Here is a 14,048-nt window from a genome sequence, read left to right on the forward strand (position 1 = left end):
TCAATCTGGTCTCTTTATTTTGAGCACTCAGGCGGGGGCTATATTTCATCCTATAGTGGCATTTAGGCACAAAGACAGAAGGTACTTAGCCGGAGTTGGACCGGACACAAATTCAAGCCAAATAATGAATTAAGGCGAGGGGCTTATACAGAGGACGGAACAAGCGTAGTACACACTGGCAAAGTAAAAGAGAATGCCACGGCATTCGAGGACGATCAGCATGTTGTTATTATCTCCTGGTTTCAGAAAAGGTTGACTTGTGATTGCTAGTGTGTCCTTCGGTCTTTCAGCTTCTTTTATCTTTGTACTCTTTTTTTTATATAAAGGCTTAACATAAACCAATACATATTTTTTTTTTTATTCTGTCTGCAAAAGACGCTTTACAGAGGAAGATGGCCTTCACTGCGGGCTCCTGTGGAATCTGCCTTGCTTTTAGCAAGTGCTTAAAGCAGGTCGATTCCCTCTGAAGCCATGCATCTTAGGACAGCATGAAAATGTCATGCTGGCGTAAAACGGTGTGCTGTTGCAGGTGAAGCCGGAAAAGGGGGAACGTACTCACCCACCCGTCTCCCACTCCACCTGCAAACGTTGTGTAAAATAACCTGGATAGTGCACAGTTGGACATGAGTCATTTACACCTCATTTGTGCACTTATTTGTAAAATGACGCTTCGTGTGTATTCGGTAGGGTGAATGCACGAGTCAGTACGCATCATTTGGGGGCAAACATGATGCACATGGGGGCGGGGGGCAAAGCTGTCTGCCTGTGATGTGCCTCTGCTTTCAGAGACCCCTACTGTATTGGTAACAGAAAATCACAGCTCCTCCCGCGCACGTCCCCATACAAACTGTGCTGTGGCGAGGAGGGCGTGATACAGCTAACACGCGTTGATAGGCACAGACCTTCTCCGTCAAAACTCGCCCCCCACATTGTGGTCCCCCGCGCAACGGCTGTCGTGCGCCCGTTGCGCCCCTGCTGGAGCCGAGAAGCCTGGAGCTTGTTTTGCAATAATGGAGACCCCCCATCCTCGCTTATCTTCTCTCCGAGCAAGGGCAGCACTTAGAGAAACAAACAAGCGAAGGGGATTTATTCACTTCGGAAGCACGGGTTTTACTCAAGTCTGGCGATTTTGGCAACCCCTCTTCCTGAAAGTGATCCAGCCTCCGGAGCCGGCGGGTTTCCATGGCAGCGGCTGGCAGCCAATGGGAAGAGAGCCGGCCTCGGACGGCCGCTCAAGATGCTATAAAGGCTCTGTCCCTCAAGAGGGCTGAGTGAAAGCTGAAGCATCGCACCGGGATTTCGCAGCCCTGCGGAGAGACGCACGTACGCACGGCACAGGGATTGCTCAACAGTGCAGCGGGCAGACACCTCCACGCACCGGGATTGCGCAACCTTCCTCCCTGATCCGCGGAGCTGCGCCTGTGAAAGAATGTGTGGTAAGAGGCGCCTCCTTCCAGAAATCTTACGCGATGCGTGTGCCGAGCTCTAGATGCCCAAGGAGCGAGCGGCTTTCTTTCCGGGTCAGTGGTACTGGTAACTAACTCCAGCTTTTCCCCCACACCTCACCTGGGTTTTCCGAAATCCTTCTCAGCAGCCAGGGTACGGAAAAGAAGATGAGAAGGATTGGGGATTCATTCAAAAGGGAAACATGTCATTATTTGAAAACTGGAGATGATAGATTGTTAAATGTGACAGTTCTTCAATTTCGGGCTACAGTCGAACGAAGAATACGCGGCCTCTTCTCCGGGTCGGGCTGGGGCATACAATTCTCTCGGGCACCAATCAAGAAGTGGCCCACAGTTGCAAATTGCTATTCATCCCTTCTGTGACACTGTTTCAATAGCACCCAAGGGGAAGTTTTTGGCAAAATTTGATGCAAATTGTCCATTTTAAAGAATATTTATTCAGCAACACTGGCCAAAACTACTAGCCGCAGAGTGAATTAACTCAGCAAACTGGCCCAAATGACCAAAAAGTGTCCCACTTTGATAACAAAAACGGCTCCGCACCAGTATTTTGTGTTTTTGATTCGGCCATGGGCCTTTTGTCCTATAGGCCAGTCCGAGCCTGTTTGTGGCACTGTTTGAGTTGTACCCAAGGGGGAGGTTTTTGATAAAATGTGATGCAAATGTGGTATTTTATCGAATATTTATTCAGTAACACTGGTTAAAACTACTAGCCGCAGAGTGAAGTAACTTATCAAACTGGCCCACTTTGACCCAAAAAAGTGGCCCACGCTGGCATGTTGCGTTTTGGGTTCAGGCATTGGCCTATAGGCCAGTCCGAGCCTGCGTCTTTGGTCTCAGCACGTTTTTGCACATCGAAGGCAATTGGCAGCCACCGGTAACATGTATGGTGGAGTTTGAGGCGCGACTGCGTCTTGGGGGTGAGTAGCCACCGTTGATGCCAAGTGTAACCCTTGAGTGGTATCGACGAGATAGAGCACCCCGGCTGTAGTGCAGAGTCTGCCATTCCCTTCAGTAGCCTCGCTCCTGTCCGCCAGCACTGGGCCCCAGGGGTGGGCGCGCTGCGGCTCTTGGATGACGTAGGAGCTGGGATGCTTGGCATGTGGGAAAGCGATGGGGCATCACGCCTCACTGCTCCGAACGGTCATGATAAAGGGATTGAACTGCAATCTCACTTTCCTTAGACCTGCCCTTTGAGAGCAAGACTGAACCCCACTGAAACAAAAAAGTGTACACTTACTATTAATTTCCAGCGGTCGAAGTGAGCGGGAACGATCGGGAGCGGAGTTCCACTACTTTTATTTTGTACTGTTAACAGCTCCACTACAGTTTGCAAACATTTCCATCATTCTGGAACTGTTCTTTATGGAGTTGAAGCACACGTCTCCACTTTACCACCAGATATCAGTTACAGCTGAACTGAAATCTGTTTTAACTCAATTGGCTGTCAGCCAGCATGACTGCGACCCTTGAAAAATGTGTTGCAAGTTGCTCTCTTCGTTCCTACTCTGTCCCCCATCGGAGTCACCGTTCCAGTTCCACTACTTTTTTGGTACACTTCTACCCCTAATTTACACATCATAAGAACGAACCCAGAAAGCTGACCGACCAGTTCTGCATGGAGCGTCACATTGCGGAATGTTGCTGCTTAACAGTGGCATGTCATTTGCAGTAGTGTTTATTCTGGTGGGGGCTGCGGGGGTAGATAAAAATAAAGCAGGCGTGATTTATCCGGAGCCTTTCTGTGAAAATAGGAGTGCTGCTATCAGAGAAAGGCGGGGGAAACGCCGAGGGCTTCTTCGCGGGGAGGAATTCGCGTCAGTAGGACAGACGTGGCGACTTAAAGCTCCACACCTTTCGCGCGAGAAGATGATTGACACACTGCACCGATTCCGGGCCAGAAAGGTGTGCTTTCTACCTCCAGGAACGCGGCACTCCTGGGGCCCTGGCCGGGCTGCACGTAATCGGCGTAAGGCCCTCGGCACGTCACTGTACAAAGAGCTATTGTTTCCACACGCGGCTGCGGCTGGGCTGTGGTGTCCAGAGCAAGCCTACCTTTATGTGAAAGATCAGACCGAGGCATCCCTCCCTCCCACCCTGTGCCCCAGACCCCCACACAGACTCCTGCCAAACTCTCCAGTAGGACCACCCCCCGCACCCCTCCCCCGCCCCCCTCCATTCAGAAATTCCCACTCTGGTGGCTGGTTGCGAGGCCATGCCTGTTGCATGTACCCCTTATAACCGGTGGGGAAAATACCACTGGACCAGCGTTAACTATTCGCAGGGAAACACAGCCCCGCTGGGGTGAGTGGCACTTACTGCAGACAGTACAGGGTAGATACCCTTGCAATACAAAGCGCTCTGCCATTTACCTGTTGTCAGGGCTTTAAGTGGGGTAAGAAATCGAGGGGGGCCCTCATTTGGGGGCGTGGCCTGTGGGGTGGGCGTGACCTTAAAAACGTACACAAACCATGGTAAGGTACGCAAACATTGTATATATTTGTGTGCGTGCCTTACTATGGTTTGTGTAGTATGCAAGGCATCATTTATTAAGAAAGAGATATGTAACACATTTCTATGTTTATAATACATGGTTTGCATACTACATAAACCATAGTAAGGCACGCACACAAATATATAAATGCTTACATTGATATAGTTGTTTGCGTGCCTAGGGTTTGTGTACTTCAAGATGGCTTGAAAAGTACCTAAATCATAGTAAGGTACGCACACAAATATATAGCATTTATATATTTGTTTGCATACCTTATGGTTTGTGTACTTTCCAAGCCATCTTTGTTAAACATTTCTATGTTTACAAAAGATGGCTTGAATTGTGCACCTTTCAAGCCATCTTTTATATACCTCCACATATGTGGAGGAGTCCCCAGGTTCGCTGAGGGTTATAGACGCCTCGCGACCTGGGCAAACAAAGGGACAGTAACTTCTTCTGGTGAACCCTCACGTGAGGGGTCACCATAGGAAGTTACAGTGACTGGCAGAAGTGCCGGCCAGCCAGAGAGCATCACGGTGGCTGGCACTTCTGTCAGCGTGCCTAACCTAATGGCGGACGCATTGCAGCCGCAATGGGATAATGCATCCCACCAATGTTGTGGAGGGACCGGCCCCGGCAGGGCCCCGGCTCAACCCCACTTTTGGGAGACTGCCGGGACCCAGCCCCGGGGGTCCCCAGCCCGCTTAAAGCACTGCATGTTGTCTGGGCACACCTTGACAACCCCTCGGGTATCAGCCACCGGTTGCTGTTTGGACTCCTTCACGACCAACTAAAGATCAGAGCTTATTTACAGTGGAAAATCCCACAGTTTTCAGGCAGTATTTTATTCTGCGTTGGCAGCATTTTTTACACCGGAGGTTACCTGGCAGACTGGATTTTGCTGACACGCCGTGTGTTCCCCTTCTGCAGATGGAGGTAATGTAGTGTGCCTCCGGCAGTAATTCTCAAGGAATACTGGCGGTATTCGCCCCCACTCTCCACCACTTAATGAGATCCATCCTGCTAGAATGATTAGCTTGCACCCGCAAGATCCAGTCCCAACTAAAAGTAAGGGTGCTGGAAAACGATTTAAATGTATTCTGTCGCGTAGAGTATGCCAAGCAGGGCTTTTAGTGGGCCGGGGCTAGCCACGGCCGAGCCCCGGCAGTCTCCAAAAAAGGGTTCCCGAGCCGGAGCCCTGCCGGGGCCCACCCGCGACTAGCCCCAGCCATAGGTATTCCTTGCTAGCAAATCTGTTATGCAGGCATTTCCCTACAAAACCATATGGAGCTTTCTTTTTGGGGGGAAAGCAAGTTGCTCCAGAGTTTTTTTCGAGAGTAGCCAATCAACATGAGGGTTTCCCCTTGTTTGCTAGTTTCTGGAACATGTGTAGCTGTGCAAAAGCTGCAGCCTGGCCCTTGAGCTCGGCAAGCCCCGTAGGCCAAGTCTGCCAGTGCCCCCATAGCGCGTGTAGCGCCGCTCGCTGCAGTTCCCTGCGTTGGGCGCTCGCTCGCCCATCATTTGAATATGGCAATGACCCTTTGAGCTGTGCTTCCAGACCAGCACGTGTACGGAGGCGCGAGAGTGCTGTACCAGGGTGGGCACGCAGCTTTAGCGCCTGAATAAAGAAGGGGCCCGCGAGAGCTGCACGAGGGCGCACAGAGGTGAGAGGGAGCTAGGGCATAGCAGGCGGGCACCTGTGTGAGGGAGAAGGAGCCCGGAGTACATGGCCTGGAATCGAAGGCTGCTTGAAGGGAAGGCGCCCAGTGGTATCGCACAGCTGGAGCCTGGGCCGCAGAGAGCGCCAATCGATAGTGTGCATGGACTGTACACAGTGGCATGGTAGCCCGTGCAAGGGAAACGCACCAAAATGTTTTTCTCCAACCACCGCTTACACCACATATATATCTGGGGGGTTATGGCATATAATAGTAGTATGGGGGACTGCGGGGTCTCCCCCCGTATATGTATGTCGTGTAAAGGGGATTGGAATAAATAAATAAATAAATAAAGTAAGTCAGCCTTTTCGGCCGTCAGAATTCTGGGAGTCGTAGTAATCACATAGATCCCATGCAAGGACTACAGCATAGGCGGCGCACAGTGATGTAGGAAAGTCACAGCATTACATGCACGCAGTGCTTTGACTTTAAGGAATTCGCGCCTCTCCTCTTTGTGGCGCAGTACAGGACCGGTCCCCATAGATCTCCATTGCATTGGCCCAAAAGGGCAAAAGGAACTGGAAGCCTGCCACGGGTGGGTGGCTTTGGTAGCGGTCCCCTGTCTCAGGTCGGCTCCTCTCCTCCTTCCTTTGTTGAAGCGGTAGATCGAGGCAAGGATGCCCGTCTCTTCTGGAGTGCAGGAACGACCTGGGAGTCTGAAGGGAGGCCAGGAGGCCTGCATGGACTTGCGAAGGCTGCCATGAGGAGAGCCTCTATGGTGGATCGCAAGATGTCTGACACCGGACCCGTCACTGGCCCTAGCAATTCCTTACCAAGCAAACATGGCCGAGGTTTTCAGTTCAGGGGGGCAAGTAGTGATTTTTAACTTTACAGATACTCTCCAGAAAAGATCCAGAAAAGTTCAAAGGTTAGACAGGGGAGCTCTTGGAGGCACAGAATTGGGCAGATGCAGAGTATTTCCCCAATTTGTGCCCAACAGAGATTATCTTGGAGAATAAAATGGCCTTGTTCGAATCCTGGCCAGAGGGCACCTTGGTCTAGTATGTGGGAAGGGCCTGGACTGCCTGACCCTGTGCATCTTCCTTCATTTGTCTTTTTGGGGTGCTGGTGAATTGCTGCTCTTGTGACCTCTGATGGGTGTGAGAGCGCCCCTGAAGGCATTTAAGGCTCGCCAAGGCCTCTGTGGCAGCTGGCATGGAACCCCAACGCTCAAAGTTGCCCATGTCTGGCTGTTAATGTTTTGGGTGTCAGGGCGGACTGTCAAAGAGGCCCTCAATGGCAAACATGTCACCATCATGGCATCGAACAGCAAAGATCTTTATGTTGAATGAACGTTTTGGAGGCCTTGAGGCAGCAGGTGTCAGACTGGCCACTGATGGGGCCACTCAGGAGGAAACTCTCTCCGCCATTTTTGTTTGGGTTTGTGGCCCACAAGGCGAGTGGTCTGCGTGGAAGCACGAGCGCTCCAACGAGGCTCCCTGTTTGGTTCTCATTCAGATTCCCTTGATGCCCATAAAATGCCCATGAGGGGGTGTGCAGTAATGAAATTGCTGCTAAAAAGTGGTCTGTGAAAAAAATCATTTGACCCGCTAAAGGTGTACATATTATACCATTTAAGGGGAGTCGGGGTTGCAGGGGTGTCCCCTGCTCCCCTTAAATGGTATAATGGGTTGCAGGGTTGTCCCCAGCCTCCATTACATGGATTGCGCTGGCAAAACCACAGCCTTCTTGCCGTGATTTCTTGTGTAAGCAGCCATTTTGCCACCATTCTAACACATGGAACTCATGAGGGATTGTCAGGCATACTGGGCACTTCACTTTGGTGTGAAAATCTGAAAACTAGAGTGGGGGAATCCATTATCTCCACACAAAAGGGTCTCTCTGGGTAGTACCACGTAGGAGACGTTAGGTAACAGTGTCATTTTGCTCTCAGTGCTGAGACCCTTACTCCATGGAATGGAAGCATGAACTGAGGCTCAGCCATCACTGCACTGCATGATGGGATACTGGTGCATCCTGGCTGCCTTAAAGGGACATGCCCTATTTTTTCCTTTTTCTCTGTAGTTGCCAATATGCTCCTTGCTTTTTCTATGGCCACCGACAGCTGCACTTCTGCATAAAAGCAGCAACAGTTTGCTTTTCTGGAACAATAATTAATTAAAAAACTGCTAAAAGAAATCCCACAGATACTTTTAAAATTGATTTTGGATTTTAAATTAAAATGTTGAAGAGTCTCCCCGTGGGTGGAGCTATTGAATGTTCATGAATATTCATGAAGATTCCATGATGGCCAATGGGAATTCAAGCTCTTGACTCTGTATTAAGATCCCATGATGGGCAATGGAAACTCAAGCTCTAGACTCTGTATGAAGATCCCATGATGGGCAATGGACATTCAAGCTCTAGACGCTGTATAAGGATCCCATGATGGGCAATGGAACACCGAGATCTAGACTCTGTATGAAGATCCCATGATGGGCAATGGAAACTCAAACTCTAGACTCTGTATAAGGATCCCATGATGGGCAATGGCAACTCAAGCTCTAGACTCTGTATGAAGATTCCTTGACGGGCAATAGAAACTCAAGCTCTATACTTTGTATGAGGATCGCATGATGGGCAATGGAAACTCAAGCTCTAGACTCTGTATGAAGATCCCTTGATGGGCAATGGAAACTCAAGCTCTAGACTCTGTATGAGGATCCCATGATGGGCAATGGAAACTCAAGCTCTAGACTCTGTATGAAGATCCCTTGATGGGCAATGGAAACTCACGCTCTAAACTCTGTATGATGATCACATTATAGCTTTTAAGATGAGGTTTGCGCAATAAAACGTCTGCTCATTTGTTTTATACGTGTTTGCCCAAGATACATATAACACAGGCAATGCCAGAAACGAACAGCAAAGAACGAAGGAAGCCCATTCTGTAAAACGTTTTGCAAACCTCACTCAGCAGTTCCTCTCTTCTCTGCCCATGCCCTCCATACCTATCCCGGCCATGGCACTGAGACTTTCTTTCCCGCTCCGTCTCCCTACTGCTGCGTAGACCTGCTTTGCTGCATTTTCTTTCCTGCCCGCCAGATGTTGTCGGCGGAATCCATGTTTAATGTCCATTGCAGCCTTAAGGCAATGGCTTGTGACACAGAGCAGGCACTGGAGGCCACGGAGAAGGTGCATAGGTTGGGAAGGCAGATATCATTTAGGGGTCAGCAAAGGGGGCAAGCTCGGACCCCCGCATACCCCTGGATCTGCCCCCATGGCCCCTGGTGCAGAGGCAAGGCTCAGTATAGAAAGGAAACTTTGTTCTTCAAGAGCCTCTTTACTTTCCGTCGATCCTTCTCCTTATACCACCCGCCCATCCCAAAAGCAAGTAGGTGGCCAGTGATGCAGCACGGTGGGGCCAGTGTTAGTATCACGCCCTGCCCGTGACTCCTCTTGGGTCCCAGCAGCCTTGTAATTTCCGCTGGGAGTGTAGAGGAGGGGCAAGGTCTGGAACCTCCCTGATCTGAGCCGGGAACCCTAGACGGTGGCCAAGGGAAGATGAATGCCCACCACTGAGGCTCAGTGAAGGAAGCTTCTGGAAGGGTCGTCTATTTGTATTTATTGAAATGCTTGCGGCAGTTTCTCCAAAGTGCTGAACACAAAATGGAAGAACTTTTAGACTAGATTCTTAGACAGAGCAGAGAGTACGTGGTGTTTCTAGCATGCAGGAAAGATGTGTAGAGAAGTGGGAGAGCGCACAGGTGGCGGGAGAGAATTCCAAAGTTTGGGAGCCAGTTGAGAAAATGAGCGTAAAGGAAACGAGGCACGGGGAGGTTTAGGAACTGATGCGAGATGAACAGGTTGAGAGCCAATAAGACAAGAAGAAGACTATAAGGAAAGGAGGGAAGGGAGATGGGATAGAGCAAGGCCACAAATACATTTATAGACACCAAACATAAAATGGAAAAGAAGGCGAGAGGCGAGAGAAAGAGTAATAGACCATACGAGGAACAGCTGAGTTAAAGACCGAAGAGGGGCAAGGTGGGAATCAGGGGCACCAACCAAGAGGGCAGAGCAGCAGTGAAGGTGAGAAACGACCATAGAAGTAATTAGAAGTTTGGCAGCATTAAAACAAAGGACATCTCGAGTATGGAAGAAGTTATAACGATGACAATGACACATTTCAGTAGTGTTGAAAATGTGGGCGGAAAAAGAGGGAAGCGTCAAAAATGCACACTGGATGGCGAGCCAACAGGGGGGGCGAAGGGGGGAATGCAGGAGGAAAGACTAGACCAGGAGGAAACAAGGTGGGCGGAGTAGAAGAGGCAGGGAAAGAAAGAGGACCGGAGTCTTAGAGGGATTTAGGTGGAGAAAGTAGGAATGCATCCAGTGCGGGGCAGCTGTGAGACAGGCAGAGGCCGAGAAGAGAAGGGTTTCAGGGAATGGAAAAAAAGGACATGGACCTTTCTGAGCCATTCACATGGAAGTAGCAGATGAGCATTTGAGCTTGCGTGTGGATTGGATGGTGGAACCAGGGTATGCATGATTCCCCCTTAAATGTCATGACTATACCTGCACATAGAAGCCCACACTTGCCCTATTATGACAGAACCCAGACATGTGGGAATGTGACTATGCCTGGCCTGCGCAGCTGGAACGATCAGCAGGCGCCGCTGTCTGCCCATTTGCAGCTGTACTTTCATATGGAAGTAATGCCCGTGGCCTATATTTTTTGGGCGCTACCCACTAGTTAGGACTCAACAATGGCATATCAATGAAATATGGTTGGTAATTAAAGTAGATTTTAGTATGGTTTAGTAGTATCATTTTTTTTTTCGTTACATCCACATGTCAATTCGAGTTATGTTATCAAGTTGTAAATCATGTGACACCATTTCCGGTGACATCAGCACGGTTGGCCATTTGGTGTCACTTCCTCTGACGTCACCAGGCGTGTAATATTACTTCCGCTGCCCCAGGCATTGTGTTGAATTGAAGTCCCTTTGTAGAATGGGAAGGATGTAGATTGGGGCAGAGAAAGGGAATAAGAGCCATGCTAGAGAGCGGGCAGCGGAAAAAGACAGTAGTACAGGCTTATCGAGGGAAGGAGAAGGGCACTGGAGGGGCAGAATCCACTAGGAGGTGTAGCACTGGTGCCCAGGGTCAAGCAAAGAGGAGATGGATTTTATGGCGATCTGCCCCATGTCACCAGGGCCATCACCGGAAAATGAGCGACCGCGTGGCAGTCGCCTGGAGTGAGATGTTGAACGAGAAGTGACTAAATGGCGACCGCAAATAGAACCAGGATCCCTTCCCCACCTCTCTCAGCATACTTATCATCCGTTATGCTGCAGTGCTTGCATAATTAACTTGCTGATTGTCAGTGGGGGCAGGGCCATTTCCCATGCAAAATCACCGGTGCCTTTGATTGGAAATAAGGCTGTCCTGATTATGCCAATTTCATGAAAATAAAAGGCGATGCATACAGACCAGAGCGAGAACCGATCCTGCAAACACAGGACACATTGAAGGAACTTTATTTCCCAGAAATTGACAGCATTTTATTTTGTATATAAAAGCAAGGCACAGGGGCTCCTTTATGCTACCCAGAGCAAGTCCCCACAGTCTCCCAGCCCTTAGTTGTGTGTGTGTGTGTGTGAACAGAACCTGCATTCAGACTTGGTGAGTTTGCCACACTGCTCGCACCTACGAGAACAAGCCCTGCCACATTCGGTGCCCTGACACGGGCACACGTCTTCTGCGTCGTCCTGCTGGCCCAATGGGCAATCCAGCATAGGAAAGAGAATTTTCCTTAAGTTTCTCTCCCTTCCTTGCTCTGAGTGTTGCTCGTTTTTGTGTCTTCCGCCCCCTTCAGGCCTTACCCACAGGAGGTTGGATTGTCTGTCATTTGTATCTCTTTCCGTCCAGTAGTATTGCAAGATCCGGTAGGTTGTGTAACTTTTGAACCGTGCAGTGCCAGATTATCCATTAGGCACCGGCCTAGGGGCCCCACTCCTTTTAGGGGCCCCGCGACAACAAACGGATCCAGATAAAGCGGTGCAGAACATTAAAAACATATTAGAAGATCATTTGCGAGGGGGGATGACATTTCGGCTGCCTCGGGGCCTCCATAGGGTTTAATCCGGCACTGGAACCGTGTGACATTTGCTGTAATCAACACGTTCTGTGGCAAATGGTTGTTTGCGTGGCAGGGATGCATAGCTGCGACTCTGGGATTTCAAAATGTCATGTTTCTGATTATTGGCTTTTTAGTGGATCGTATTGTATTTTTTATTTTATATGCTGGAGCCCTGGCCTATACGGCGCACAAGACCCTCGCTGAATGCCCGACTGAGTTGGCAGTTGGATGGGGAGGGATTACCTTAGGTTACCCTGGACAAGATGGAGGCGATCATGGACTCCAGGCCGTTAGTAAGACTGGAACATGTTAGCAATAATATATGATCCAGAGATACTGTTGTGCTTGAATCTTACCAATTCAGATGTCTCCGTGGCCTCAAAGTACTGACCTCGGGTCAATGCTTCTAGCCTAAATGTATTGTGATGACGGTCTAGGGTTTGAAATAAAGATTCTATAAGCAGGAGCGAAAGACTGCTCCTGGGTATCCAGCATTAACCAGTTACCAGGAGCTACCACGGAGGAACGAGGAAACTAGTACAAATAGAGTTCCACAAATCTAACTTCCACATACGATGGAAACATAGACTGTTGCCCACTATTTATGACCCTGACCCCTTATACTTTAAATGTCATATAGATGTGTCCCAATGTTTGTTTATAGGTTGTCTCAAACAGTGTTAAATTCACATAGGTGTGTATTGTATTGTATTGTATTGTATTGTATTGTTTATTTGATAATGCGCACAAAACCCAGGGGTAGCCGGGCGCAGCAGGTACAAGGTTACTTAAGCTTGGGTTACATACAGAGTATAGGCGAGAAACAACATAACAGTACAGTAAGACATATCAATACTTGCCGTGTGGCAGAAGAAAAAGAAAAATTAGCATATTGTAGTTTTGAAAGAGTGTGCAGGTCTGAGAACAGACGTCATTTTGGACAACAGTGTTATGGACATTGGGTGTCTCAGGAGTTAGTTGTCGTTTGTCCAGAGCCAATTTTTTACCTTGCGTCTAAAATTGGAGTAGGGTAAGTTGGCTCTTAGTGCAGTGGGTAATGCGTTCCAGGCCTGGGCAGCTTTGACAGGGAAGCTTACTCCGCCTGCTTTGGAGCGTCTGAATCTAGGGGTTTCGAGTAGGTAGTGGTTAGTAGCCCTGGTATGGTGCCTAGATGATTTTCTCGTTAGTCTGGCTGAGATGTAGGGGGGAGCAGTGTTGTTGAGCCCTTTATGGGTAAGTGATAGTGTCTTGAGCAGGACTCTGTCGCTGATTTTGAGCCAGTGGTGGTCTTTCCTAACGTTTGAGATATGTGCTTTGCGGGGTATGTCAAGGGCAGCTCTAAGAGCATTGTTTTGAAGGATTTGCATTTTATTTATGATGGACTTGTTGGCCCCTGCATAGAGGGCATTGCAGTAGTCTAGTTTGGACATGACTAACGCATTGGCAAGCATGATGCAGTTAGTTTTAGAGAGGTAAGGTCTGCAGGTCCTGATTAGTTTGCAGGTGTACGCTGTAGAGGATGCCAGGGAGTTGACTTGTTTTTTGAGGGATAGAGTGGAGTCGAGGTAGAAGCCCAAGGTTTTTACCTCGGTAGCCACCTTAATTGTATTGCCATCTATGTTAAAGTTACGATAGTTGGGGCTCAGTTTTATTAGGTTGGAGTCGGAACCCAGTATTAGTATCTCAGTTTTGTCGTCATTTAGGCAGAGGCCGTGGGAGGCCATCCATGCCTGAATGAGGAGGTAGATTTTGTTTACTAGAGCTGTATCTTCGACAAAGTTGCCTGATAGAGGTATGAGAATCTGCGTATCGTCTGCATAATTCGTGTAGGTTACCCCTAGTTTGTCAAGTTTGTCGAAGAGAGGCTTAGTAAAGATATTATACATAGTCGGGGAGACACAGGAGCCTTGTGGGACACCACAAGTGATCTGGATTGGGTCCGCTGCTGCTACAGGGGAGAACACTCTCATTGAACGGTTAGCTAGGAAGGATTGTACCCATGCTATAGCTTCACTTGAGAAGTGAGCGGCAGACGCTAGATGGTTGCATAATACTGCGTGATCCACCAGGTCGAAGGCCGCTGACAGGTCAAGGAGGAGGAGCATAGCTATGTTACCTTTGTCCTTCAACTCGTCAATTTGTGTCTTAAGGTCAATGAGGGCTGTTTCAGTACCGTGCAGTGGTCTGAAGCCGGATTGCCGTGTACCTAACAGTTGGTGCGTCTCCAAGTGGTTTTGGATTTGGAGGTAGGCTACTCTATCAATAATTTTAAGGAGGAATGGGAC

General features: G+C 49.2%; 1 protein-coding gene across 1 annotated transcript in view; it reads left to right on the plus strand.

Moving 5' to 3' along the window:
- The first annotated feature begins 1,270 nt into the window (after positions 1-1,270).
- Positions 1,271-14,048, plus strand: part of GFPT2 (glutamine-fructose-6-phosphate transaminase 2) — a 131,042-nt gene continuing 118,264 nt past the window's right edge. Inside the window, exon 1 of the mRNA XM_069652649.1 lies at positions 1,271-1,436. Coding sequence (XP_069508750.1) covers positions 1,430-1,436 — 7 coding nt within the window. The 5' untranslated portion in view covers positions 1,271-1,429. The remainder of the gene's footprint in view (positions 1,437-14,048) is intronic.

The sequence above is a fragment of the Ambystoma mexicanum genome, chromosome 3p (genome assembly GCF_040938575.1).
Source record: "Ambystoma mexicanum isolate Mex_15411 chromosome 3p, UKY_AmexF1_1, whole genome shotgun sequence".
Classification (NCBI taxonomy): Eukaryota; Metazoa; Chordata; class Amphibia; order Caudata; family Ambystomatidae; genus Ambystoma; species Ambystoma mexicanum.